Here is a 27,290-nt window from a genome sequence, read left to right as displayed (position 1 = left end):
CCATTTTTGTGTGAAAACCGAATGGTAATTTACTTAAACTTTATTCCTGAGCACAAATTTCACTGGCGTGTTCAGAATGTGCAAAGATCCAATTTGAAATTTTCCTGAAGAAGCCAAAAAGTTAATTCAAAGAACAATTTGATTAATTTAATGAAAAAAAATGCTTAGATGATTTCTATTCTAATATTTTGATGTCCAAAGAATTTCCCGATTTTGGAGAAGTTGTAAAATAGTTCTTGTGTTATTATTTGGCAATGTGGCTGTGTAAAGTGGATTTAGTATCAACAGATATATGCTCGCTGAAAATCTGAAATAAGATTTTCTAATTGGTCAAAAATCTGTGCATAATGTCATAAACTTTTATGGAGGCGTTTTTAATATCCCAATTTCAAAAGATTTGCTTATGCACGAAATGTTCTGAAGCTTTAGAGAAAGCCGAAAAATGTTAAGGGAAAATAAAAGAAGTTCAACAAAGGCAAAGCTGCACTGCAAATGAAATTGTTGCTAAAGGAAAAACAAAACTGATGACTGAAAAAACTGCAGAAACTAATGCCAAAATATGAACTGGAAAAAATAAATAAATAAAAATAGATAAAGTAATCTTGCTTTGTAATATTTTTTTATGAAGTAATGATTAAATGTTTTGTATTATGATAGCAAAATTCCTTTTATTTAACCAAGTTCTAAATTTTATGTGACTTTCAATTAAAGAGCTCGAGTGCTGATAAATTCTTTCCACTTCCTTAATATATAAATTTTGTCTTGCTAAATTCTAGGCAAGAAATAAAGAAATTTTTTTCTTATATATATAGAAATGTAAACTTTCTTTGAATATTCTGTTATTTAAAATAATTTTAAATTATTGTTTCCTTTCTTTGCTTTTTCTATTCAGTGAACTATGGAGTGTTGTTATTCTATTAAAACTAATACAGAGTGGTTGTAATTAAAATGACCCAATTCAAACTCCTCTAGGACCCCCTCTACCTATCGTATTTTGATGAAACTTGAATATACGTTATATGGACAATGGGAAAATGAATTCTGCAATAAAAAATAGTTCATATTTCGACCACCAGATGGCAATTTTGAATACTCTTTATACAAATTAATAAAACCTATCAAGAGATATTTGTAATCAAAGCCCGAAAATCATTCTGCGTGTCTTTGTCATCGTTAATTATGACCTTATAGAAAAATAATTGAGCTTTACTTGGTAAAACTGTTTCATCTAAACGGCAGCAATAGTTTAATTGCATAGCGTGAATATCGTCGTTTAAAGGAATTGCCAAAAGGGCCCTGTCGAAGAATGGTTTGAAGCGGATGATTATGAAATTTGACGAGACTGGAGACTTGAATGCTTTTTCAGGAAGATCGTGGAAACTGGCTGCAAATGAAACTGTCGTTGAAGTCGCTACTGCTTTTGCTAAAAGAGCTATTCATCAGTAAGTGCTCGATCGGTGTCACAGGAGTTGGTGATTCCGTGGGCGATAATACGAAAACTCATGCGATCCATTTTTTAATGGTATTCGTATAAGATACATCTGGTACGAATGCTGCAATCTCAAGATCACTAAACAAGCTATGAATTTGCTTGCCGATTTTTGGCGAGAATTGAAGTTGATGACGCGTGACCTTGGCAAATTCTGTGGTTAGATGAGGTACACTTTTCTTTAGATGGAGTTATAAATAGTCAAAATTGGAGCATATGATGTGCTTCTCCTCCTAATGTCCTGCACCTACAACCACTGCATTGTGTGGATTTTAGCCGATTTTATCCTCGAATCGTTTTTCTTTGAAACTCTCAGTCCTCAATGTCCTAAAACGTGCTCTATCACGAATGTACGATACATTGAACTCTTTCGAAGCAGGTTATTCCTGCTTTACAGGAACGGCAATGTTTGCAGACCACTGTCTTCATGCAAGATGGAGCAACTCCTCATATTGCGTGCCAAGTCAAAGAACTGCTTCGCGCTAACTTTGGTGAGAATAATATAATATCCAGAACTTTTCCGGATGCTTCGCCTTCTAGTTCATCCGACTTAAATCCTTGTGGTTTCTAGTTGTGAGAATTCCTAAAAGACTATGTTTATGGAGAAGGAATAAGGCTTTACCTGAGTTGAAAACCAGCATTACACGCAATGTTGCTGAAATCTCCCGAGAGTTTCTTCGTGCTAGCATTGAACACGCTATAATGCGCTTTCAACACGTAATTGAGGAAAAACTACTGTGTTTTCTCAACTGTTTGTACTCAACTAAGTGTTTTCTCAAATATATAAAAAATCGTAGAACCTTTCAACCGGTCTTAAAAATTCAAAACACCATTGTTGGACGCGTTGAAAATCTTAAATACCTGGGAGTGATCCTAGATCCAGAACTGAGATTTGCTAAACATATGAAAACCACGGCAAATAAGGGTCTAAAGAAATTGAACATCCTCCGCAAACTTTGTGGCACAAACTGGGGCTCGAGATCATCAACATTAAAAAATACTTACTGCACCGTCATCAGGCCAGTACTTGAGTATTGCCCCCCCCCCCATTTGGGCACATGCGTCTGAATCTGTTACAGACACTTTGGACTCAGTCCAACACAGAGCATCAAAAATCATCATTGGTGCAGTGTCCTCTACTAACAACACCAAGGTCGAACTTGAAAGCGGTCTTGTTTCCCTTGAAAACAGACGGAAACTTGCCACTCTAAAATTCACTAACAAAATCAGAAGCCACAATAAGGACCACATTGCTCACAGAGCTTTTGATACTTGGACAGGCAGGTCAAGGCTTTAGAGATCATCAACGCTGCAATTTGACAGAGACATTAGAAAGCCATCCATCTTGGTCACTCCTATCTGGACATTACTCAACAACCACTTTTTCCTTCCAAGCTCCCTTTGAATACTAAAATCAATACTAACCTACTGGAACCATGTTCTAAAAAAGAACCAACCTAAGTTTTATTACAAAAATGTGAAGACACTGTTCGTTCACTTTCCAGTGAAAACAGCGCTATAGTCTACACAGATGGTTCCTCTGATATTGACTGTAACAGAGGTGGTGCTGGTATCTCCATCATTTACCCCTCAGGATATAACGTCAAACTCAAAATACCCATTGGCCAAATTGCTTCAAACTTCACAAGCGAATTAAAGAGACTCTTACCCATTTTCGCTCTCATTCTCTAAACGACTCAATAAAAGAAATTGTGATTTTCTCAGACTCAAAATCAGCACTCGAAGCCATACATAACGGTAAAACAACAATAACGCAAGAAATTAATACCCTTCTCCATTTACTAAACATACCTTGCACTCTCCAGTGGATTCCAGCTCATGTTGGAATTGAGGGGAACGAATGCGCAGATGCCCTTGCAAAGGAAGCACGCGACAAAGACCAACCTCGAGTACTCACTTGGGCAGATGCGAATGCTACCGCCAGGCGAAGGATCTACAACCAGCATCTTATCAAGACAACAATCACCGATCTAAACTGCCCAAGAAACCTTTCCTCTACAATAGCTAGGCTACGTACTGGACATTTCAAAGGCATGATCTCAAGAACCAATATAAAATCCTACCCCATCTGCAAGTACTGTCCCCATTCGCAACTAACTCCAGATCATGTTTTTGACTGCCAGGCCATTATCGGTTCCCTCTTTCAACTTGGAGCACCCCCAATCGAAATCCTTCATAGCCATCGGGCTCCAGAACATGCAGATCTTGTCACCTAGGATTTTGGAGGGCTCTAATCTTTTGCACTAGCACTGTATGCATAGACACGACAACAACAACAACACGTAATTGATGTTAATGGAGCGCACGTTGAACACATTCAGTGATTGAATAAGTTTTAAGGATTTTGATTGAATTTTTGTCTTTCTTTAAGTGCCACGACCCCCCTCCCCCGGTTAAAATTTGAACTATATCTTTTTTTTTATTGCAGAAACCTTTTCCCCATGTTTCATATAACGCATATACCAAATTTCATAAAATCCTATTGGCAGAACGAGCTCCAGAAGAGATCTGAATAGAGCCACTTTAATTATAGCCATCCTGTACATGAGTTTTATTCGCGCATTTCAACTTATATTGATAATATGCACCGGGAAAATAAAAATAAATTTTTTTTCTAGATTTGAGAAGCAACAATGATCAATGATTTTGTTCAAATCAAATTGGTGTTATACGTGTGTTTTATCAAATAGGATGGATTAAAACCGATACGACCTAGAAAAATGAAATTTTATATTGTTACAAACCTGTAATTTTGCTTCCTTGCACGAATAGTGTCATCGTAAGAAAGACCGTTGTACGATCTGTCCTGTGCGTGCTGAGCGGGTGCCGCGTCAGTGACCTCAGAGCTGGGCGACAAACTTGGTGACCATTTGGCGACTTTGGGGACAAAAGGATAATACTGAAAAGTTCGAGAATTTTCATGATCCATCCACTAGGAACCGAGATGCACCCAGATACGCCCTGATTGGTCTGGAAGATTGTAGTCCCGCCACCCGGAACTATAAAAGACAGGCACTCTCAAGCTGTGGAAGTCGTGTGAGTGAGTAGTCGGAATCGGAGAAGTAGTGAGTCGGCAGCTAAAGCGAGAGAAGACAGCGAGAAATTCAGCCGTTGGAGAGACCGTAGAGCGAAGTTCCGAGGATCCCCTCTCCTGCTGGATTCTGTCTGGCCGCTTCGTGTGCTGTGGACAATTGCTACTTGTGAGCTACTGTCGTCTGTGGTGTGCTACTGTGTGCTGTCCTGTGTTCGTGTGAATAAACGTCGTTGTTTTCTACTGAGGCCTGCTGATTGTGTGTTCTTTTCACCATACACCCACTATCATTTGTAAACTGGTGCCAAATGTTCAGTGAAATATTTGTAAGGGAAATTTTCTTCTCGGTCGGTTTGGTGAAATTGCAGATGGCATATTAAAAAATGAAACAATCTTTATGAACAAAATTTGGTGAATGTTTTAATTGACTGCCTGACAGTCGCCCTAATTGATGTGTAAGCAATTGCGATAGTTTAGAAACGGGTAAGAAATCTTCACATCTAAGTTATACATCAGTACCAAATTTTAATACGAATGCACCCGCAGAGTTTCATTGCGCATGTAAGCATCAGAACCCGACAAAAGTGATCGATTATGTAATCTTAACTCTAGTCTTAGGTCCACACAGAAGTTCGGACACTGTCGAAATAAAGGTAGTTGCACTGTTGCAATACACACTTTCGTAAAGGAAAGAATAAGCTAAATACAAAATACGTCATATTGTGAAGTATACGGGGTTGAGGGGAGAGGCATTTTCCCTAGCTATTGCAAACATAATAAGCAAATGATATTTGCTGATTATTTTTTTTAATAATTTGACTGTAAAGAAATATATATATTTTTTGTTCGGAATATGAAACTCAGTTTTATTTGAAAAACAAGGATAGGCAATAAATTGATACTGTTGATCGGACCGGTGAGAAAAATGTTAAAGTGCAGAAAGAAAGAATGTGCTTTTATTTATTTATTTATTTTTAAATGTGTCATCAAATTGAATTGTTTTATAAATGAAAAGCAAGTTCGAGATTTTGGCATATTTCTGGCATACGGTATTAAAAATATAAAAGAAGATATAAACGTGAAAAAAAGTAATCTCAAATCGATCGCAAGTTTCAACTTCTCAAAATACAAAAAAAAAAAAAAAAAAAAAAAAAAAAATGGTGCATCGTCTCTTTTGCCATGAAAATAACATATCTGCATTAAAAATAGATCACAATCATTGAACGAAAATCGGTTTAAAAGGCGCACTCGATTTTTTTCTGTATACGACGAAGATAAATATAAAACATGCCATAGTGAGAAAGAAGACGAGAAAAGATTTCCACTTATCAATCTATATATGCCATTTGCAATACAAGTTGAAAATTTCAGTGGACAACAAAAGTTTAAAACACGATGTATGAACAGATAGGTAATAAGGAATAAGTTACCTCATTTAAATTGAAATTATTTTAATATGTTCTTATTATCACAAGAATATTCACTTTTATTATTTATTGTTGTGTAAATCATAATTTTCATGTGGATAGATAATAATCGAAGCAAATTGAACAAGAATAATACAAGAATGTTCTCTTATTATTTATTGTTGCATAAATCAAGAGTTTTATATGGATGGATAATAATCGAAGAGCCGGCCTCCTGGCATAGGGGTAGCACGCCTTCCCCGTGATCTGGGCGTCCTGGGTTCGAGTCCCGTTTTGGGCATGCTTGTTCTATGTGTGAATGTGCCCTCCTGTAAAAAAGGTTATGCAAGTGAATGAGTGATGCGTGAATAGCAAAGTCGTAATCTTGGCCCTAGTTGGCGCTACTGAAAAAACAAGAGACGCTTCCCCACCGGTTTAAACCGCTGTCTTCGTAACAGCGGACATATCCATGGCAAGTGCCATAAGAAATAACAACAGCATAATCAAAGAAATCCAGTCTTATAAGCCTACCAGAACTTCTTCGTATAATTATTATTGAGGTATATTTATTACGTTTATTATTTTGCAGCCATCTTATAAACTTGCAATTGTTTCTTCTTTTACAGTGCCAGATGTGACATATATTGAGTCTCCTCAACAAGAAGAAGATGTCCCCAGTGACGGACAAAATGTAATAATTCGCTTCCTTTCGATTATAGCTTGTCTATTTTATTTTCGTGTCATTGTGTGTGTATGGAGTTGAATTCTTTTTTTATATAGCATTTTAATTTATAAGTTTCACATGGAGATGAAATTATTATAAATGATTTTAAGATAAAATATTCACGTAAAATGTGAAACCAAGATAGGAAAATAGTGAATATTTGCACTTCATTTAATTGAATTAAAATGGCATATATATATATTGTAACCAATCTAAAGTAAGAAATAGTTTGAAAACGAAACAAAATAGTTTCGGAATCGCAACTAAAAATTACTTCCTATTCAAACTAAAACCAAAAAATTAACAGGAAAAAAACTTCATAGTATTTAGAGAGCTCAAATGCAGATACTTCTAAAACACAGATGAATTGAGACAAAAGTATTAAAATCAAATTAATAGGAAAATCAAATAAAAATTAAACCAAATAAAAAAGAATCCGGCCTGAAGACTTTTTCAAGGGTCACCCTCAGGCGGGGATTCAAAAAAAGGGATTTTTTTTCTGTGAAGGAATGCAGACAAGACAGTCTAATAAGGATTCCTACGTGACCCGAAAATCCTCTGAAATTAGGCCCAAGACATATACCATTTTAACAGAAAGGAAAATACAAAACAATAAATTAGAAGAAAATAATCACTAATAAGTAAAAATACAATAACAAAAATAACAATAAAAACAAAAATATCATAAAATAACACTTAACCAGTAAAGAAAAACAAAAAGGAAAGCACATACCAGCAGCAGGCAAGGAAATTTTAAGCTATCGATTGTGATTCCCGCTTTTTAAAATTATTTTTTTAAAAAGCGGGAATCACAATCGATAGCTTAAAATAAGTATAATTATTAACAAGAAGACGCAGTGCGACACAAAAGTAGAAGTAAGGAAGAATCGAAAAAGGGACGAACAAATGATCACTAGTCTTATATAAGATGGGATTTCCGGCCACGTGCCGGTGGAATGACCTTTGACAAGGGCAAAAGTATCACTTTTATTTGATACGTAGTACTGATGGCGCATTATTTTTATAAAGGGATTAATTAAACCGAAAGTGGAATTGGATCACGAAATAGGAGAATATTTTAGAATGAAATTACTATGGGCTAAATTAAGATAAAATCTTGGAAATTAATTAAATTGAAATTAGAATTAAAATGTGAAGCCAAGATAGGAAAATAGTGAATATTTGCACTTCATTTAATAGAAATAAAAGGGCATATATTATATATATATATATATATAATCTATGATCCAATAACAAAAAGTAATGAAATTTCTTTTATTTTCAAGATTGTTTAAAAATATATATAAAAAGATAAATTTTTGAAATGCTTTGATCGGTATTCAGCGATTTGTTTTATTGAAGTTGTATATGGTGATATTTCTGCTTAATAATTGGGAAAGAAGGAAATCTCGGATAATATTTTTGTAAGTTTCTGTTTCTCAGCTTTGAAGAAATATTTTACGTTTGTTGTAAATATTTTTAAAAAAACACGTAAAGTTTATGAATATATTTTTGTACATATTTTTACTATATGAATGTGAAGTGGGTAAATGACAATCGTATTATGTAAAATTCACTAAATTATGTATTTCCTTAATATTTTTTCTTCATTTAATATAAATGATGTGTATTGTTATAATTTCTATTTATTAAAATAGATATATTATTTTAAATTTTTCTTAACCAAAAACTGTATTATTTATGTTTGCAGCTTTATTTCATTTTCATAATTAAATTCTTACAGGAATTACAAATGAATTACAGGTTAAGTTTTTAGAATAGCTGTGATATATTTAATTGCAATGAAATATGATAATTTTTCTTCATTGAAAGTATGCATTCTATCATTTTTAAACATATGTGACAAGTGAAATTGTAGGGTCCATAATTGCCATTATGCAGATTATTATTGTAAATAAAATATGGCTGGATCGAGTATTGAATATTATTTTTAGTTATTTTAAAAGGGTTTTGATATAATTATGATACAACTTTAATTTTCTTGACAAATTTGATATAAAATTAAGCATATTTTTGAAAACAAATTATCAGAAATTATATAACTTATCACTTATTTATTAAATAATAAAAAATAATGAAAATTATTTTAGTTTTGGTATAGTATTAACTAAATGTTTATTTCATTACGAGTTACTGACATTTTACTGCTCAATATTGAAAGATGAGTTGAATAATTAAGTATTCATTTTGTTTGTAATGAAATTTCTATTTATTTATTAAAATTTTCATTTGTTCATAAATAATTGAACCATTTAAAAATTTTTATTTTCTTTAAATAAGATTTTTGAATCTTTTTTTTTTTTTTTTTTTTTTTTTTTGTAATTGATATGGGCTAAAAATAAAGTTCTCATTTTATATTTTTTATAGGAAGATTTGGAGCTTCGAATAACATATCCCTTTTTAGAAAATGGATTAGCGAAAAATCCACGTGGATCTGATTTTGCAGGTGAGAACTAAAATAAATACGTTTTTTACCAAGAACTTTTTTAAATATCTAGTATGTCATGTTTGTGAAAATAGGGTTTTGTTCAACATATATTCCCTTTTTTTCTCTGGGTCGCGATTGTTTTGAAATTTATTTCTGTTACAGGATTCGATGACATTAGACTATTCTTTTAATTTTAGCGCTGTAAATAAATAATTAATTAATATGCTAATTTTGTTAAAGACTGATTTTGAAGGGAAGATCAAAAGTTTTTCAGTCCTCTTTAATAAATGCTCTAAAAAGTAGGAAATAATGTATTTTTAAATCCAAAATCGAACTTTTTTTTTTTGTGTGTGTGTGTGTGTAAAACTAAGGCAAAAATTAACGAGAAAATTTTTTTTGATATTTTTTGGAAAAGCAAAATGTATTTTGAAGATGGATAAAGTATAATTCACTCAGGTGTTCTAAATTTAAGTCACATATATCACGTTCTTCAAAATAATTCAAAATTGTAATCAAGAAAAGGGATAAAATTTGTATATATTATGAAGAACGGGTTTAGAATGCCAGATTCCAGGCTTGAATAGTGTTTAGCGGAAGTTTTGTAGCAAAACGTAAAATTTGACTGTTTACGCAAATGGAATTTTTGGTTGCAGCATTGTGAATGATGTGTTAAAACCGACGAATTTCACTGGTTGAAGTGACAATAAGTTTTCATCCTCTTTGAGATGATTCAATCAAACGGAAATAAATGGACAGAATTAAAACTGGGAAGTTTTAAGCATAATAGGCGTGTTGATTACAAGTGGCACCAAAAGTGGTTCGTAGATGATCCACCGAGCCTACATAAGAACGACGACATCTGCACCTGATCGATAGCATTAAGTACATGATGTTGTAATTAGACAATGGATCTTGTTTCTGCTTGTGAAAAAAGCCTGGCCAGTGACATCAGATTTGAAGTGCTTCAGAGCTGTACTCACGAAGAATGCTCAGGGAAATAATTTTTTTCTTCCTAGAGCCTTCCGGCTACGTGGCCGATATTTTACCACAAGGCTTTCACTGCTCCTTTAGAATAATGATATCTAGAAGAGAGTACGCTTTATGCTTGACATCGTCCGGCACAATTCAGTCATATACAACAGTCTTGGACACCTCGAGAGTACGAGCGTGTTTCTTTTACTCATGAGTCGAAAGTCAGCAGAATGATTTCTTTTCATCGAATCTTCGGCTGGAGAGTAAATGGAGCAAACTATCATCGCTGTAACGTAAGGGGAATCGTTCATTTGGGTAACGGAGGAATCCTTGTCTGGGGCGGCGTCATGTCGAGCAGTCGCACACCGCTACATGACTTTAATGGGGACATTTTTACCCCTCAGCTCTACAGGGTTGAGATCCTTGATGTCGGTGTCTGAGTTTCCTGCTGTGTTGAGGCTGAAACTTTCTTTTCGTGGATGATAGAGTGAGACAAAATTGAGTTAGCATTATTGATATTTCTCTTGAAGAAAAGGATGTTTGACATATAGATTGGAACTTGAAGTCTCCGGATCAGACCTATAGAAGATGTTTGGGGCGTTCTAAGAAGAACCATTGTGCATTATTATCTCCTATCGAGGATACATCAGGCATGTAAACAAGCGGTTTTAGAAGAACGGGTTCTATTGCTATTCATATCTCGATGCTCTATTTAACAGTAAGGCATCTCGTTGCGAATTTTATATAATTGTGAATGGTGGCCACACTCAATTTTAGAAGGTCATATGCCTGAGATATGATTAATCATATTTTAACAAATTGCTGTAACTTGTATCCAAACTAACATGATATCCTATAACCATACTGTTATTTTTCATAGATTTTCTCCATTAATAATATCTTTCCGGGGCATATTTCGCCGCATAAAACGAAATATTTATCAAGAATAAGTTTAAGTGTTTGTGAACATAATATTAGACAAAAGTGCTCTTTATTACTGTTGTGAGAATTTCAAACTTTTGTGGTTTTGTTGTGATATTCTCAATTTAGAATAATTTAGAATAATTCAGTTTAGAATAAGAAAAATATCAATGCCACTAAAATAACCTTCTAGTTTAGTAGAATAGGACATATATAAATTACGTAATGACCGAAATATTTGTAGGCTGATTTATACTGAATATGACAAAAATAAATCCTATCTGTGAATATTAATATTAATTTATTTTGATAAGTCAAATTTACCGTGAGACTACAATTAGGTTTCTATAAGTGTTCTATGTTTGCCTTCCTTGTGACATGGCAAATTTTTATGTAATAGTCCAAATCCTTCCACACTCCTGATAGAATATGCCTTGTTATTGAATTTAATACGATTGTTATCTGCTACTTCAGTTGCTGTAAGTGCTGGAGAAATGGAGACTTGACGAATTTATCTTTAACAAAACTCCATTGGAAAAAAAATTATTGATTTGGATGCCAATAAATCAATGATATATCATTTGATTCAGCCCGGCCAATCGAAATGATCGCCTTGTCTTGATCAGATATTGATGTACATTAAGATCGACCAATGTCGTCCATCTCCTTCTCGATACAGAGTAAAGCCGTGGACCGTTTCCTTTAACTGAGAGAACAATGACTGAGAGCTTGTCATGGTAATTAAACTTGTAAATGAATTTTCCAATGAAGGCGGAAAAAGGATTTAAAACACACACACACACAACTGTTGATTAAGGCGCAAAAAAAAGTTCATTTTCGTAGAATCCCGGTTGTGTTTCATTATTCTATGCAGGTTTTCTGTATCCCAAAATTGTAAATTATCCCGGAACTTTACCGCATAAGTGAAAGATGGCTTCATCCTTAAAACAAGTATGTGCGGGAAACCGTCCACTTCCATGTTGGAAATCTAGGCAGAAATCTTCATGCAATGATTTGTCAAAAAGTTTTGAGGCCTGTGCCATCTCAAATGCGTATACCTGGAATTTTAGAGGTATCCTTAACACTCCCCATATTATTGTTTGAGGCATATTCAGTGCTGTAATCGCACGGGACAGTGAATTTTCGGGACTTCATAATAACGTTTCACGATTATATATATTTTTAATAAATTCCGTTTTTGATGGTGCTTGCTCTGGATTGGTTTTCTTTAATAAACAATCCGTGCCGTGAAACAGCTTCGCCTGCCTTTTGAATGTTTTAATGATGTTTTGGTATATTCCAAAATACAGAATGCTTTCTTTTCTGTGGATGGCGCTGTTATGATAATTACTAAGACGAATAATATCTTCTAATTGCCTCTAGTTGCGATTTTGCCACTGATGGACGTTTCATTGTAACTAGATAAAACTCATACAATTGAACTTTTGGAATAAATTTAATTTCGGTCAAAAAATCAATTACAGAATATATTTGTTGTTCTGATAAAGCAATTTATTTGTTTGTCTGTTTTCTTTAAATTTTCCTTTTTGAACTAACTATATCTATCATCAATTGACTATATCTATCAAAACACTTTTCAAACTTGGTTATTTGAAATGAATTTTCTGATATATATTTCTATTTATTTTCCTCAATTTTAATGCGGCTAAGCAAATCCATTACAGAATTCGTACTAAGATATTCTCTTTGTCCTATTCAATATGAATCACACTGTATTATTAGAAATGTGGAATATTAAATCAATGTAATTTTGTTTATTTTGAAATTTTTTATAACTACTTAAAATAGTCATAAACGTAAAGCAAGTCCTACGATATTGTATAATGGTTTTGAAACAGGTTGGTAGAACCATCCTTACAGAATTCGCTTCCTGGATAGGGCTTAGATGTTTTATATCATTTTTTTAACTTACAACAGATATTACATGGTATAAAGATTATAAATAGAAAATAACAATTAAAACGATTTTATAATTGTTTAATAAATAAAATAATTTTTCATGAAATATATGGACATCAGAGCAATTCTCGTAAAATATGAATTGCAGAAAATTGAAGAAATTTGTAAAGCTACAAAGGATGTCATAAGGGAAAAAATGACTCAAAATATATTGCATAGATGTTAGAAAAAATATATAATAGTATTAAAATTCCAATTTCCATATATTCTATGCCTATGTTTCTTTCAATTTTTTGACCCTTTAATGCATGAAAAAAAAATTTTTTGGACATTAACAAATATTTTTCAAAAATATCTTTTTTCAATTAACATTTTTGTCATACTATTATGTGGTCTCAAAAAATAATTGTAAGATGTATCACAATTCGTAAACAAATAAGAAAGTTTTCGAAAAAAATTATAGTTTACGAGTCTAATAATTATCACATACAGTCACTTGCAAAGTCTGTGCATATTTTCCTACAGTATTATGTATTTGTAATCTGGATAAATTTTGTGTATTCTTTATAAATCTATTATTCAAAAATTAAGTTGAAATGTAAAGACTTTATTTTAATTTTTGTCTTAAACGCAAGTTTTCGTTCAAGCCGTTTGGCTATTTTGTGTATCTTTTACAAAATATAATAGTTTGAAACTGAAACGATCTAGATGAATGAAATTTTTTACATGGAAATTGGTAACTTGCCAAATGTTCAATGATATCTTTACAAGGGTAGTTTTCTTCTTAGTCTGTCTGGTGCAAGTGCAGGTTAAAAAAAGGAACGATCTTTATGAACTAAATTTGCATTTATTATGCAAATTTGCATGGCTATTTTTTTTTTTTTTTTGACTGCCTGATAATATCTCTATTGATGTAAACACAATTGCAATAATTTAGAAACGGAACAGAAGCCTTCACCTCTGAGTTATAGAACAGCACAGGATTTAAATACAAATGCGTCTGTGGAGTTTCATTTGACATTTAAGCGTCAGAACCCGAAAACTTAATGAACCTTTTATGAAATCTTAAAACCAAAGTTTTCAATCGTAGTTCAATTCGAACCCTATCGAAATAAAGGAAGTTGCACAATTGCAGTATGCACATTGGTGAGCGAACGAATAAGTTTAGGTCATAGTTAAATTAGAAATCTATCGAAATAAAGGAAGTTGCGTTGTTGCAGCGTGCACATTGGTGAACGAACGAATAAGTTAAATACAAAATATGTCTTATTGGGGGAGTATATGAAAAAGTTGAGGGGGTATTTCCTCTAGTTATTGCAAACATAATAAACAAACGATATATGCTGATTATTTTTTTCCATGACTTGACTATAAATCAATATATTTTTTGTTTCGGAATAGAAAGTATAGAAAGGAAGTTTCGAAGAATACGGTTTTTGCAGATGGGGCATCAGAGATAAATATTTAATAAATGAGAAGTAATTCCGAGCTTTTGGCATATTTCTCGAATATAGTATTAAGAACAGAAAATAAATAAAACCTTGTAAGTAATCTCAAAATTCTCTGGTGGTTACAAAATAAAAACTTCTAAAAAAATCCTTCCCAAAGTGTGTATATATACATAACACCTCTAAGTATATAAATGGTAATAACTAAGAAATTAAATTTGGTATTCCTTCTCTCTTGCCATGAAAATTACATATCTGTACTAAAAATAGATCACAATCATTGAATGAAAATCTGTCCACAAGCTGCACTCGACTTTTTTCTTTATACGACGAAGATAAACATAAAACATACTCTATTGAAAAGGGAAATGAGAAAAGATTTCCGCTTATCAATCTATATATGCCATTTGCAACACAAGTTGAATCTTTCAGTGGACAACAAATGTTTAAAGCATGACGTATGAACGGATAGGTAATAAGGAATAAGCTACCTCATTTGGCTTGCAAGTATTTTAATATGTTCTTATTAATACAAGAATGTTCTCCTTTATTATTTATTGTTGTGTAAATCGGAAGTTAATAATCGATATAAATTCCAAATAAATACACTCTTTGTATTCGAATTGAACCTTTTACCAGAAATAATTCGTAGAATTATTATTGAGGTACAGTTATTACGTTTATTACATTGAAGCACTCTTATAAACTTGCAATTGTTACCTCTTTTACAGAGCCTGAATGCATATTTGTGAATGATATCTGTGAAGAAACTGATGACTCCGGAACAAAACAAGTAATTAGATTCCTTTCGATTACGGCTTGTCTATTTTGTTTCCGTATCATTGTGTGTGTGTGTGGAGTTAAATTTTTTTCATATAACATTTTAATTTATAAGTTTCATACGGAGATGAAATTATTATAAATGATTTTAAGATAAAATATTCACGTAAAATGTGAAATCGAGATAGGAAAATAGTGAATATTTGCACTTCATTTAATAAAAATAAAGGGATATATATATATATATGTATATATATATATATATATATATATATTTTAAAACTCGTTAAATTTATGAATATATTTTTGTACTTATTTTTACAATATGAATGTGAAGTTTGTAAATGACGATCGTATCATGTAAAATTCAGGAAATTATGTATTTCCTCAATGTATTTCTTTCTTTATTTAATCTAAATTCTTTGTTTTTTATTATTTCTATTTATTAAAATAGATATATTATTCTTGCTTTGAGGAAATCTTCAATTTATTTGAAATTTATAATATATTTCTTGTTCGAAGAGCTACAGTCATTTTCTAAATTATTGACGATTCTTTGAGAAGGAAGCAATTCATCTATTTTTTGAAAAAAAGTTAATTCTTGCTGCACTTAAGAAAGAAAATAAATAAAAATGCGCCCAAAAATAATTGCAGTTGATGGAGAAAATAATCTGAATTTCGTGAAAATGTTAAAGTTTGGTTATTTATATTAATCAAAAACTACATAATCTATGTTTGAAGCTTTATTTCTATTTCATATTTAAATCTAAATTACAGGTGAAGCTTTTTGAATAGCTGTGGTATATTTATTTGTCATGAAATATGATAATCTTTCTTCATTGAAAGAAATGCATTCTTTCATTTTTAAACATATGTGAAAAATGTAATTCTAGAGTCCATAATTGTCATTATGCAGATTATTACTGTAAATAAAATATGGCTGGGTTGAGTGATTCAGTCTTATTTTTAGTTATTTTAAAGTGATTTTGATAAAATTATGATACAACTTTAATTTTCTTGATAAATTTTATATAAAATTGAGCATATTTTTGAAAACAAATTATCAGAAAATGTATAACGTATCACTTATTTATTAAATAATTAAGAATAATGAAAATTATTTTAGTTTTGGTATAGTATTAACTAAATGTTTATTTCATTACGAGTTACTGACATTTTACTGCTCAATATTGAAAGATCAGTTGAATAATTAGGTATTCGTTTTGTTTATAATGAAATTTCTACTTATTCATTAAAATTTTCTTTTTTTCGTAAATAATTGAACTATTTAAAGATCGCTTTTTTGTTGAAAGAAGTTTTTTAATCAATTATTTTGTTCCTATTGGCTAAAAATAAAGTTCTCAAATTATGTTTTTTATAGGAAAAACATGTGTTGCGTGTTACATATGCCTCGATAGAAATTCGCCCCTCCACGGATGGAAATTCCACTGTTACTTCATTAAATCTGCAAGGTAAGAACGAAAACAAATACGTTTTTTACAAAGGTACTTTTTTTTAATTTCTAGTTTTCTAGTTTCTAGAAAGGCATATTTGTGAATATGAGGTTTTGTTCCCTATATATTCCCTTTATTCTCTGGGGCACGAGAGTTGTGAAATTTGGTTCTGTTACTGGCTTCGATGTCATAAGTCTACTCTTTTAATTTTAGCGCTTTATATTATTAATTAATTAATTAATATGCCTATTTTGTTAAAGACTGATTTTGAAGGGAAAATCAAAAGTTTTTCAGTCTTCTTTAGTAAATGTTCTAAAAAGTAAGAAATAATATATTTTTAAATCGAAAATCGAGAATATTTTTATTGTGAAACAAAGGGAAAAATTAATGAAGATTTTTTTTTTTTTTTTTTTTTTTTTTTTTTTTTTGGAAAAGCGAAATGTATTGTGATGGTGGATAAAGTATAATTTACTCAGGTGTTCAAAATTTAAGTCACATACAGTGGTGGCCAAAATTGTGGACACTTTTGAAAATTTAAATGTTTTCCAACTTTGTATGCTTATAGAAAATGTAACGTTTCATAAAATGGAAACACTTACATATCATTTTAAAGGGAATTTAATACTGATTTCAATACCAAAATCAAAATTCAAATATTTGCTATACAAAAAAAGTTGAGAGGTAATAATTATCGAGATACATTAGATGCTGATGACTGCAGTGAGTTACTAGTGCTTAGTAAGATAGCTTTTATTTTTTATTAAAGCTTCACATTGATGTTTCATTGAGCTGAGAATGGTTTTAAGCTCTTCCTTCGTTGTTGCTTGATGCCAGGAAACAATTATAGAATCAATTAATCCTCTTTTATTTGATGAACGCTTCATATCTATATGAGTTTTCAAACAGTACCATAAGTTCCGAATAATTTTGCATTTAGGACGATTTTGCAGCCATGATAACAATTCATTGCTCTTTGTACTAAATTATACTTTTGATATTTTTGCTGCATAACAAGGAGTTGAATCCTGCTGAAAAATGAATGATGCATTGTTAGGAAAGAGATCACTAATGGAAAGTGTAAGTTTTGGCTCTAGAATAGTGTCAATGTATTTTCTTGCATTTAATGTCCCATCGATAACATGAAAGAGACCAATACCGTCTGCTGACATGCAAGACCAAATCATTGCACTAACTGAGTTCTTTCTAGTTGCCTGAATGTAGTCATGATGTAGCTCTTCGCCTATTCTATGTCCTACATATTTTCGTCATCACTACCAAATAACAATATATTTGTTTCATCACTCCATGTAACCACTGATCATCTGGCGAATTAATGGGTTCTTTTGCTCACTGTAATCTTTTTATACACTGCTGTAAATTTTTTTGTTGAATTCCATCTCTTAGTCTAACATCTAATAATCTTCTCCTGATTGTTCTTGAATTGACATAAATGCCAGCATCATTCAATCGACTTCTGGTGCCCGCTGATGACATTCTTCGAGCATAGAGACATAGTTTTTTTATTCTTCTGTCCTCCACAGATGTGATGCACCTTTTTCACCCATTTCCCCCATTTTTTATTGAATTTGTCTCCTGATATCGTAAACAAAACTTTTGAACTCCAGATGTAGTTACTGAACCACCCACCAGTTTTGCAATTTCAGCATTGGAAAGACCACATTCATGTAATACAATAATCTTAGTTCTCTTTCTAAGTGTCCAGTCTATTCTTTTATTTGATGGCATTGCTTCATGATTAAATATTAGAAATATTTACAACAATTCCTACTAAATATTAAAAAGCTTAACAAAATTTCTTACTTGTGATTTGTTTACATAAAAAACAGTCTTTCTTCTATAGAAAAAGGCACAATTATGACCTGTTCCAACTTTAAACATGATGTCATCTTCTTCAGGCAGTTATTAACATTTTTCTGGTTCCCAAAATAAGAACAGTGATTGATCAGGAAAGTTAGGAATTACAATCCACTTCATCACTGTGTTTGTTATTCAGATTAAAGTAAGAATAACTTTTTTTGTATTGAAAATATTTAAATTTTGCTTTTTGTATTGAAATCAGCACTAAATTCTCTTTAAAATGATATGTAAGAGTTTGCATTTTGTGAAATATAACATTTTCTATAAGCATACAAAGTTAGAAAACATAAATATTTTCAAAAGTGTCCACAATTTTGGCCACCACTGTACATCACATTCTTCAAAAGAATTCAAAATTGTAATCAAGAAAAGGGATAAAATTTGTATGTATTATGAAGAACGGGTTTAGAAAGCCAGCTTCCAGGTTTGAATAGTGTTTAACATAAGTTTTGTAGCAAAACGTAAAATTTGACTGTTCACGCAAATGGGATTTTCGGTTGCAGCGTTGTGAATGATGTGTTAAATCCGACGAGTTTCACTGGTTGAAGTGATAATGATTTCTCATCCTCTTTGAGATGATTCATTCAGTTGGAAAGAAATGGACAGAATTAAGGCTGGGAAGTTTCAGGCGTAATAGGTTTGTGATTATAAGTGACACAAAAGTGGTTCGCTGCAGATCAACCAAGCCTATATAAGAACGACGACACCTGCGCCGGATCGATACTAACATTAAGTGCATGATGTTATAATTAGGTAATGGCTACACAGCTTCCTCGTGATCGTGTTTTTGCTTGTGAAAAAATGATTTTCAAGAAATCAGAATTTCAACGCATTGCAGAGACCGCCTTCCGCTCTTGGCGTCCAGTGCAATGTCTTTCTCTGAGCTTGTTATTCCAAAAGGCACGTTTGTATCGAAAAACAAAAACAAAAACATAATTTTATGGTTTATTTTAGTTATAATAATCGCCTTTCCGAAAGCAACAGTAGGGGTAGTCCATTGCGAACCTCATGATTTTGAGTTTCGTTCTAATGACAAGGTCGGTATATACTTGACGTCGTCCGGCACAAGTCAGTTAAATACAACAGTCTTGGGCACCCGGAGAATGGGAGCGTGTTTCTTTTACTCATGAGTCGAAAGTTAGCAGAATGATTTCTTTTCAACGAGTCTTCAGCTGGAGAGTAAATGGAGCAAGCTATCATCACTGCAACGTAAAGAATATAATCTATTTTGGTAACGGAGGAATCCTTGTCTGGGGCGCCGTCACATCGAGCAGTCGCACACAGCTACACCACTTAAATACGGGCATTTTTACCGCTCAGCGCTATAGGGTTGAGATACTTGAAGCCGGTGTCTGGATTTCTTCAGGTGCTGAAGCTGAGACTTTCTTTTCGTGGGCGATAGAGGGAGACCACACAGGGTTAATATTATTGAGATTTCTCTTGAAAAAGAGGATGTTTCACGTATGGACTGTAACGAAAGTATCCGGATAAATCCTATAAAAGATGTCTGGGACGTTCTAAGAACCATTGTGCATTATTACATCCTATCCAGGTTTCTCCAAGCATGTAAAACAATGATTTTAGAAGAAAGGGTTCCATTGCCGCAAGCATATCTCGATACTCTAATTAAAAGTAAGGCATCTCGTTGCAAATTTTGTATAATTGTGAACGGTGGCCACACCCAATTGTAGAAGGTCATATCCCTGATATATGATTCATCATAGTTTAACAAATTGCTGTAACTCGTATCAAAAACTAACAAGATATCCTATAACTATACTGTTATTTTTCTATAGATTTTCTCCTTTAATAACATCTCTTTGAGGCCGCATAAAACCAAATATTTCTCGAGTTAATAAAGTTTAAATGTTTGTGAATATAATTTTGGACACAAGTGCTCTTCAATTATTGTTGTCAGAATTTCAAACTTTTGTGGTTTTGTTGCGATATTCTCATTTTCACTTAAATATTTTTAAATGTAAGGAATTAAATTTATTATAAAAATTTGAAACAATTTAGAATAGGAAAAATATCAGTGCCACTAAAATAACCTTCTAGTTTAGTAGAATAGCATATATATAAATTACGTAATGGCCGAACATTTTTAAACTGAGTTATACTGAATATGGCAAAAATAAATCCTATCTGTAAACACTAATATTAATTTATTTTGATAAGTCAATTTTGCCGTTAAATTACAGTTAGCAGGTCTGTATAGCTGTTCTATGTTTGCCTTTCTCGTGACATGCCAAATTTTTATGTAGTATTCCGAATCCTCCCATACTTCTGATTGAATATGCCTTGTTATTGAGTTTAATACGGTAGTTATCTGCTACTTCATTTGCTGTAGGTCCTGGGGAAATCAAGACTCTCTCTTTAACAAAACAAAATTGCAAAAAGACATTAATTTAGATTCTGATTCCAATAAATCATTGATATATTATTTGATTCAGCACGGCCAATCGAAAGATCGCCTAGTCCCGATCAGATATTCATGTACATTGAGGTCGACCAATGTAGGCAATCTCCGTCTTACTGCAGATTGAAGCCGTGGACCGTTTTCTTTAACTGAGGGAACAATAATTCTGAAAGCATGTCATGGTAAACAAACTTGTAAATGAATTTCCCAACGAAGGGGGGGGGGAGATAAAAGAAAACACTAAAGATTATGGCACAAAAAAAAAACCCGTTTTTTTTTTTTTTTTTTTTTTTTTTTTTTTAAATAGAATTCCAGTGGTGTTCCACTATTTTACTCGGATTTTTAGTGGCCCAAAATTGTAAATTATCGCGAAACTTTGCCGCATAAGTGAAAGATGGCTTCATCCCTAACACAAGTCTGTTCGTGAAACTGTCCACTTCCACGTTATGTTCGAAATACACACAGAAATCTTCGTGCAATGATTTGTCAGAAGGTTTTAAAGTCTGTGCCATCTGAAATTCGTATGCCTGAAATTTTAGAGGTATCCTTAACCGACCCCACACTATTGTTCGAGGATATTCAGTGCTGCAATCGCACGGCGCGGTGAATTTTCAGAATTTCATAAAAACGTTTCACGATTATATATATATATATAATATATTCCGTTTTTGATGGTGCTCGCTATGGATTGGTTTTCTTTAATAAACAATCCGTGTTGTGAAACTGCTTCACTTGTCTTTTGAATGTTTTAATGATGTTTTTGTATATTCCAAAATACAGAATGCTTTCTTCTGTGTGGATGGCGCTGTTGTGATAATTACTGAGACGAATAATATCTTCTAATGGCCTCTAGTGACGATTTTGTCTCTGGAGGAAGTGTCGTTGTTACTAGATAAAACTCATATAATTGAACTTTTAGAATAAATATTTCGACCAAAAAGAATAAATAAATCAATTACTGAATTCAGAAAATAATTGCAGAATATATTTATTACGATATTGTAATGACGAAGTAATTGATTTGTTTGTCTATTCTCCTTAAATATTCCTTTTTTAATTGATTATATCTATCAAAACATTTTTCATACTTGGTTATTTGAAATAAATTTTCTGATATTTTAATTTTTTATTTCCCAGAATTTTAAATATTTTGTGAAAAATTAAGGGAATTCGATTTCCATGGTTTTTCAATAATATATAATCAGCATGTGAATCTATTTCTTTTGGTTCTTAATTTAATGTATACTCTTATTTTTATATTTTTTTCAGACGATTATACTTTTTAATTTTTACACTTGCATATAATTTTTTTCCACACTTTTTCCTGTTACTGCTTTTTAATCTTTTTAAATTATTCATTTACAGAATATTTTTAATTTTTTTTTTAATTTAGTTGATTGATTGTAGCTAAAGATCACTAATTGAGAAAAGTAATAAAATTTGCTACCGAGGCAGAACATGATTAAGAGTTTCATAATGTTAGGAAATATTAACAGTTAAAAGGATATTATTTCATTTTTATTTAGAAGTAATTGAAAAGTAAAAAAACGAAAAATAAAATAATGGAAACTCGCAAAAATCACAGAAAATCTTTTGAAAATGCATTTGTTATAAGTAAATGACTAAGTTTCTCAGAAACTTTGCTTTAACTGGTATGCTATTATCCAGATTCCGAACGATCTTGTTCGTGCACCTTTAATGATAAGACAAAATCCGTAATACCTGGAGAAAAAGCGAAGCATCTCCGGAAGTCACGAAGTTGGTTGAAAGGAGGCGTATCTCTCGATACTCCTTCGGATCAAAGTCCGAGATTTCGATCTGCTCAGCAGCCATATTCTCGAGTTCAGAGATCACGAGCATCTATTAGAAGTAAGTCGCAAAATGATTTTATTAAACAGGAAAAAATAAATTTAATAAAATTATTTTTAAAACTAGAATAATTTTTTTCCTTCGATGATTTTCAAGTTTTGGTATCTGATTTATAATTTATTGTTATAAATATTCCGAGATTTTAAAGCAATTATTTCTTTTATATTCACTATGAGGCGGCACCAGGTAAATCGCCGAAGGTATGGCAATCGAAGTCGTGAAGTTTAGCTATTTTTATTGAATTGTTTATTATTTTATGAAAACTAAGGAATTAATACATAGTTCATAAATGAAAGCCTATTTTTCCAAAGTAAAATTATGTATTTTTTAAATTTTAATACGTATGACAATTATGAACCGCTTGCTTGATGTTTGTACATCTTCCTTTGAAGCATTATGTTCTTGTAATTTGTAAAATATTCATGCAATATTCGTTGGAAACCGATCCAAAAAGAAAAGCTAAGTGGCAGTATCTTTTTTTCTTTTTCTTCTTCTTCTTCTTCTTTTTTTTTTTTTTTTTTTTTTTGTTATAAATACAGACAAAATCTTTAATGTGGATTGGGATTTTATAATTTAGATTATTGGGATTATTATATTGATCATACATGGAACATTATTTAACATTACATAAATGATTATTTATTTAAATACTGGTTTTGCGTGAATTAGTTGGTCAAAGGTTTTTTATTATGCTCAGCTATATGCCTAAACATAAGTATACAAATGACTATGGGAAAGAGAAACCTATTAGGTTCTTTTTCACAAATAGTCCACCTGACTCTCTTTAAGTTATACGACTACCGTCGCAATGAATTTTTTGGGAAATGTTATACAGAGCATATGGGCCGCGGTGGCCTGGTAGTAAGGTCTCGTCTTGTGAGCCGTAGGGTTTCAGATTCGAGACCTGATTCCACTGAAGAACTGTCATGTAAAGGGGTCTGTTGCATGTTAAATCCGTCAGGGCCAAACGTCCTTCCGCTGGTGTGGTGCGGAGAGGAGGGTACCAGCTCAGGTGTCGTCCTCGTCATCTGACCGCGGTTCAAAATTACGAGGTCCGTACCAAAATAGCCCTAGTGTTGCTTTGCAACGGGACGTTAATATAACTAAACTACACTATACGGAACATATAATATATTTTTGAATCTTTTCATAAAATAAATTGTAAAAACACCGATGAAATAAAATTATGCCATTTAAGAACCAAAATTATTCTGAAAATTCTAGCACACACACACACACACACACACACACACACACACACACACACACACACACACACACACACACACACACACACACACACACACACACACACACACACACACACACACACATATATATAGGCAAAAAATCGATGTTAAGCAAAAAGCTTCTTCTTTAGATCTTTATCTACGATTTGTCTAAAGCTTCCTATATAGTTCCTATATATTCTATATTAGTTCGTTCTTGAAATAAGAAATAAGTGGTATTTCTATCCAGCCTTTAATTGCTGGCATTCGACTATTGACTAACATGCTTTTTTTGTTTCGTGAAGCATTAAAGGATTTGTGAAATCATTTTATTTAAACAGATTGCTTATTCTGTAGTTCAAAAATTGCAAAACCCATTGAGAAATTATTATACTAAATTTGAACAAAATGTATTAAATTTTAATTTATGAAGTTTCTTGTAAGAAGATTTTTCCGAAATTTAGAATTTGAGAAAATAGCAGTGAAAAGTGTAAAATTGCGTTAAAATACGAGTTTTGCGAACATAAAAATCATTGTAGTTTCCTAAAAAATAAACTTAGAGCAAAATTCAGGCAGTTTTATTAAGAAAGAATTGAAAGTTAAGAATATAAAAAAAATATTTGATACTTCTGCCAAAAATCAACTTTTGTACTTAGTCACCTACGTAAAATGCTTTGAAACTGTCTCACTGATCTATCAGATGTTGCCATATAGGGTCTGTATGTTCTCATCGTTAAAAACCAACTGCATCAAAATAGTGTCTTGTCAATGCACAGTTCTAGTATTCTCTATGGAAATTTCGTAGCTCTTTCACAGCGAAACTAATTTCATGAAATTACAAATAGCATTTAGGCTTTTAGCGTTGCTGTATGCGAAAACACGGAAATAATGATGAACACCCGAGAATTGCATTTCTCTCAGAGGTAGAACTGAAATAACTTATTTACCCGCAAACTAAGAATACAATACTACTAGTTCACCATTAATCCTCAAATCGTTGAGCCCGTTGGAGATACTAGCATCGAATTATCACATCTCAAATGTATAAGCTGAAATTAAATAATTAAAATTCATCATAACTCGATATAAAACTCACACATAATTCACAAGCAACTCAAATATAAGAATCACATCCTCGAAACCGAAGATATCATGTAATCTCTCTATATATATATAACGCTTACGTGGACGCAAAATCAGGCTGAGTTTGTTAATCGCCGTTTGGCAACACTTAGACCTCGCCCGGGAACATCAACACGCGGTTTGATAAGATTTCAAGCGAACGCTATTCATGCATCGGTTTGATAATTTTTTAAACAAAAAATTAACGGTCAAAAAACGGACAAAATTTTTCATGATGAGTTTAAGTCATTCCGTATATATTTTAAAACGAAATCGTCGAAAAAGAGAAGACAGGGCGAATGAAAATGCTCAAGAATCGTTCATAAGAAGATCCATTCGTAATGAACGAGATAGAGTTAAACGTTTATGTGCACGGAGCGAAGTTTCCGAACTACAGGAGCATAGTTGTGGGACTATGTTAGGACTTAGTTCTTTTTTTCCTGTTCTGTTGAAATTTGAAAAATTGTGAGAAAAGCACAATTTTTTTGAATTTGTTTTTGTGGTGGATGTATATAGTTCCTAAATGAGAAGTTATTTGTGTTTACGAAAAACTTTTCTAAGGTTCAATTTTCGAGTGTACTTTTTGCCCTACATTTATTATTTGTTTCTTTGTTTTACCTTATTTTGGAATGGACTGAATTTGAATATAGCTGTTTTCAGACAATTTATTTTTTTGAAAATATCAAATTCTTATTCAGTTTCTGTAGTGTAGCTTTCAAATTTGAACAATTGTAAGAAAAGTATATATGTGTGTGTGTAATGATATTTTAAGCTCTAATTTCAATTTAATTTATTTCCAAGAGTTTATCTTAATTTAGCCCATAGTAATTTCATTCTAAAATATTCTCTTTTTTCCTGATCCAGTTCCACTTTCACTAATTAATTAATTTAAGAGAAGCTTTGTAAAATTGCTGAATCGGCTAAAAGCTTAACTTTCTCACACTCCGCGTGCCGGCGTCCTGGCAAAGGGGTAGTACGTCTTTCCCGTGATCTGAGCTTCCTGGGTCCGAGTCCCGGTTTGGGCATGGTTGTTATTCTGTTGTTCTATCTGTGAGATGTGTGAAAGTGCCCTCCTGTAAAAAGGGGTTGTGCAAGCGAATGAGTGATGCGTGAGTAGCAAAGTCGTACTCTTCACCCTAGTTGGAGCTACTAAACGAACAATAGATGCTCTCCCACCGGCTTAAATCGCTGTCTTCGTAACAGCGGGCTTGTCCATAGGCAAGTGCCATAAGAAGCAACAACAACACTCCGCTTGAAGGGCTAGAAAAATGTTCAATAAGCACATTGTTTTTTAAAAGATCCTTGTGTTTCCCTTGCCTCTTTAGCGCGTGTAGCGAAAATCCCTATCAAAATCTCATTGTATATAAGCACTATGGAGAAATAATTTCCCTATCAATATCTCTGATTATATAAGACCAGGGATAAAATGTTCAAGAGCTTTTCCCTCAGTTCTTTCTGTGTCTTTCTGTGTTGCTCGTCGTTCCTGCTTGTAAATAATACGTGCTGCTCCAAGATGAAATGTAACGACGTCACGAAATCGAAAGTCTCTTCACTGTCTTCGAAACTGCATTTTGTACATAAAATAATGCTTTTATATATATATATATATATACACCTGGTGCGGCATAAATTCGTGCAAACTTCAAAAAATCATAATAAAAAAAGTAATGCTCGAAAAAAATTGCGGTTTGCGGGAATATGTTCAGAGAGCCTTTAGATTTCGTTATTTCGTTTAAAAAATGTATTTAAAAATGATCGATAGATGGCGCTCACATGGTCATACCGAGACGGTTTATGCAAATCAGGAAAACAGAGCACAGTAACATTATAGTGCATTTTATTTTAAAGCAAAAAATGCTCAACATGACCGCCACCACAAGGTATTAAGCAAGTGAGGCGTGTAACTACGCCTATTACAGCTGCGTGTAACATATCGGCATCGATGCCACTAACGGCCAATTGAATGGCATCTTTCGGTTCCATCAAAGTGGCAGGAGAGCTCCGGTAGATACAAGACTTCAGGTATCCCCACAGCCAAAAGTCCGCTGGAGAAAGAATTGGCGATCGTGAGGGTCACTCATTCTTACATCCTCTGCTTATCACTCTGTCCTCAGTGAATGTGTCTAGGAGGAACGTCTTAACCCCTTACCTGCAGAGG

At 32.5% G+C, this 27,290-nt stretch overlaps 1 protein-coding gene across 12 annotated transcripts in view; it reads left to right on the top strand.

Moving 5' to 3' along the window:
• Positions 1-27,290, top strand: part of LOC129958405 (uncharacterized) — a 152,862-nt gene that overhangs the window by 94,338 nt on the left and 31,234 nt on the right. For 11 of the 12 annotated variants that reach the window (XM_056070884.1, XM_056070873.1, XM_056070876.1 and 8 more), the window contains 5 exons: positions 6,574-6,638; positions 9,060-9,138; positions 15,113-15,174; positions 16,543-16,633; positions 22,581-22,781. In XM_056070884.1, coding sequence (XP_055926859.1) covers positions 6,574-6,638; positions 9,060-9,138; positions 15,113-15,174; positions 16,543-16,633; positions 22,581-22,781 — 498 coding nt within the window. The remainder of the gene's footprint in view (positions 1-6,573; positions 6,639-9,059; positions 9,139-15,112; positions 15,175-16,542; positions 16,634-22,580; positions 22,782-27,290) is intronic. The other variant, XM_056070885.1, reaches the window with a different exon arrangement.

This window comes from Argiope bruennichi, chromosome X1 (genome assembly GCF_947563725.1).
Source record: "Argiope bruennichi chromosome X1, qqArgBrue1.1, whole genome shotgun sequence".
Classification (NCBI taxonomy): Eukaryota; Metazoa; Arthropoda; class Arachnida; order Araneae; family Araneidae; genus Argiope; species Argiope bruennichi.
The sequence above is the reverse complement of the archived record's forward strand: the minus strand, read 5'-3'. Positions and strand labels throughout refer to the sequence as shown.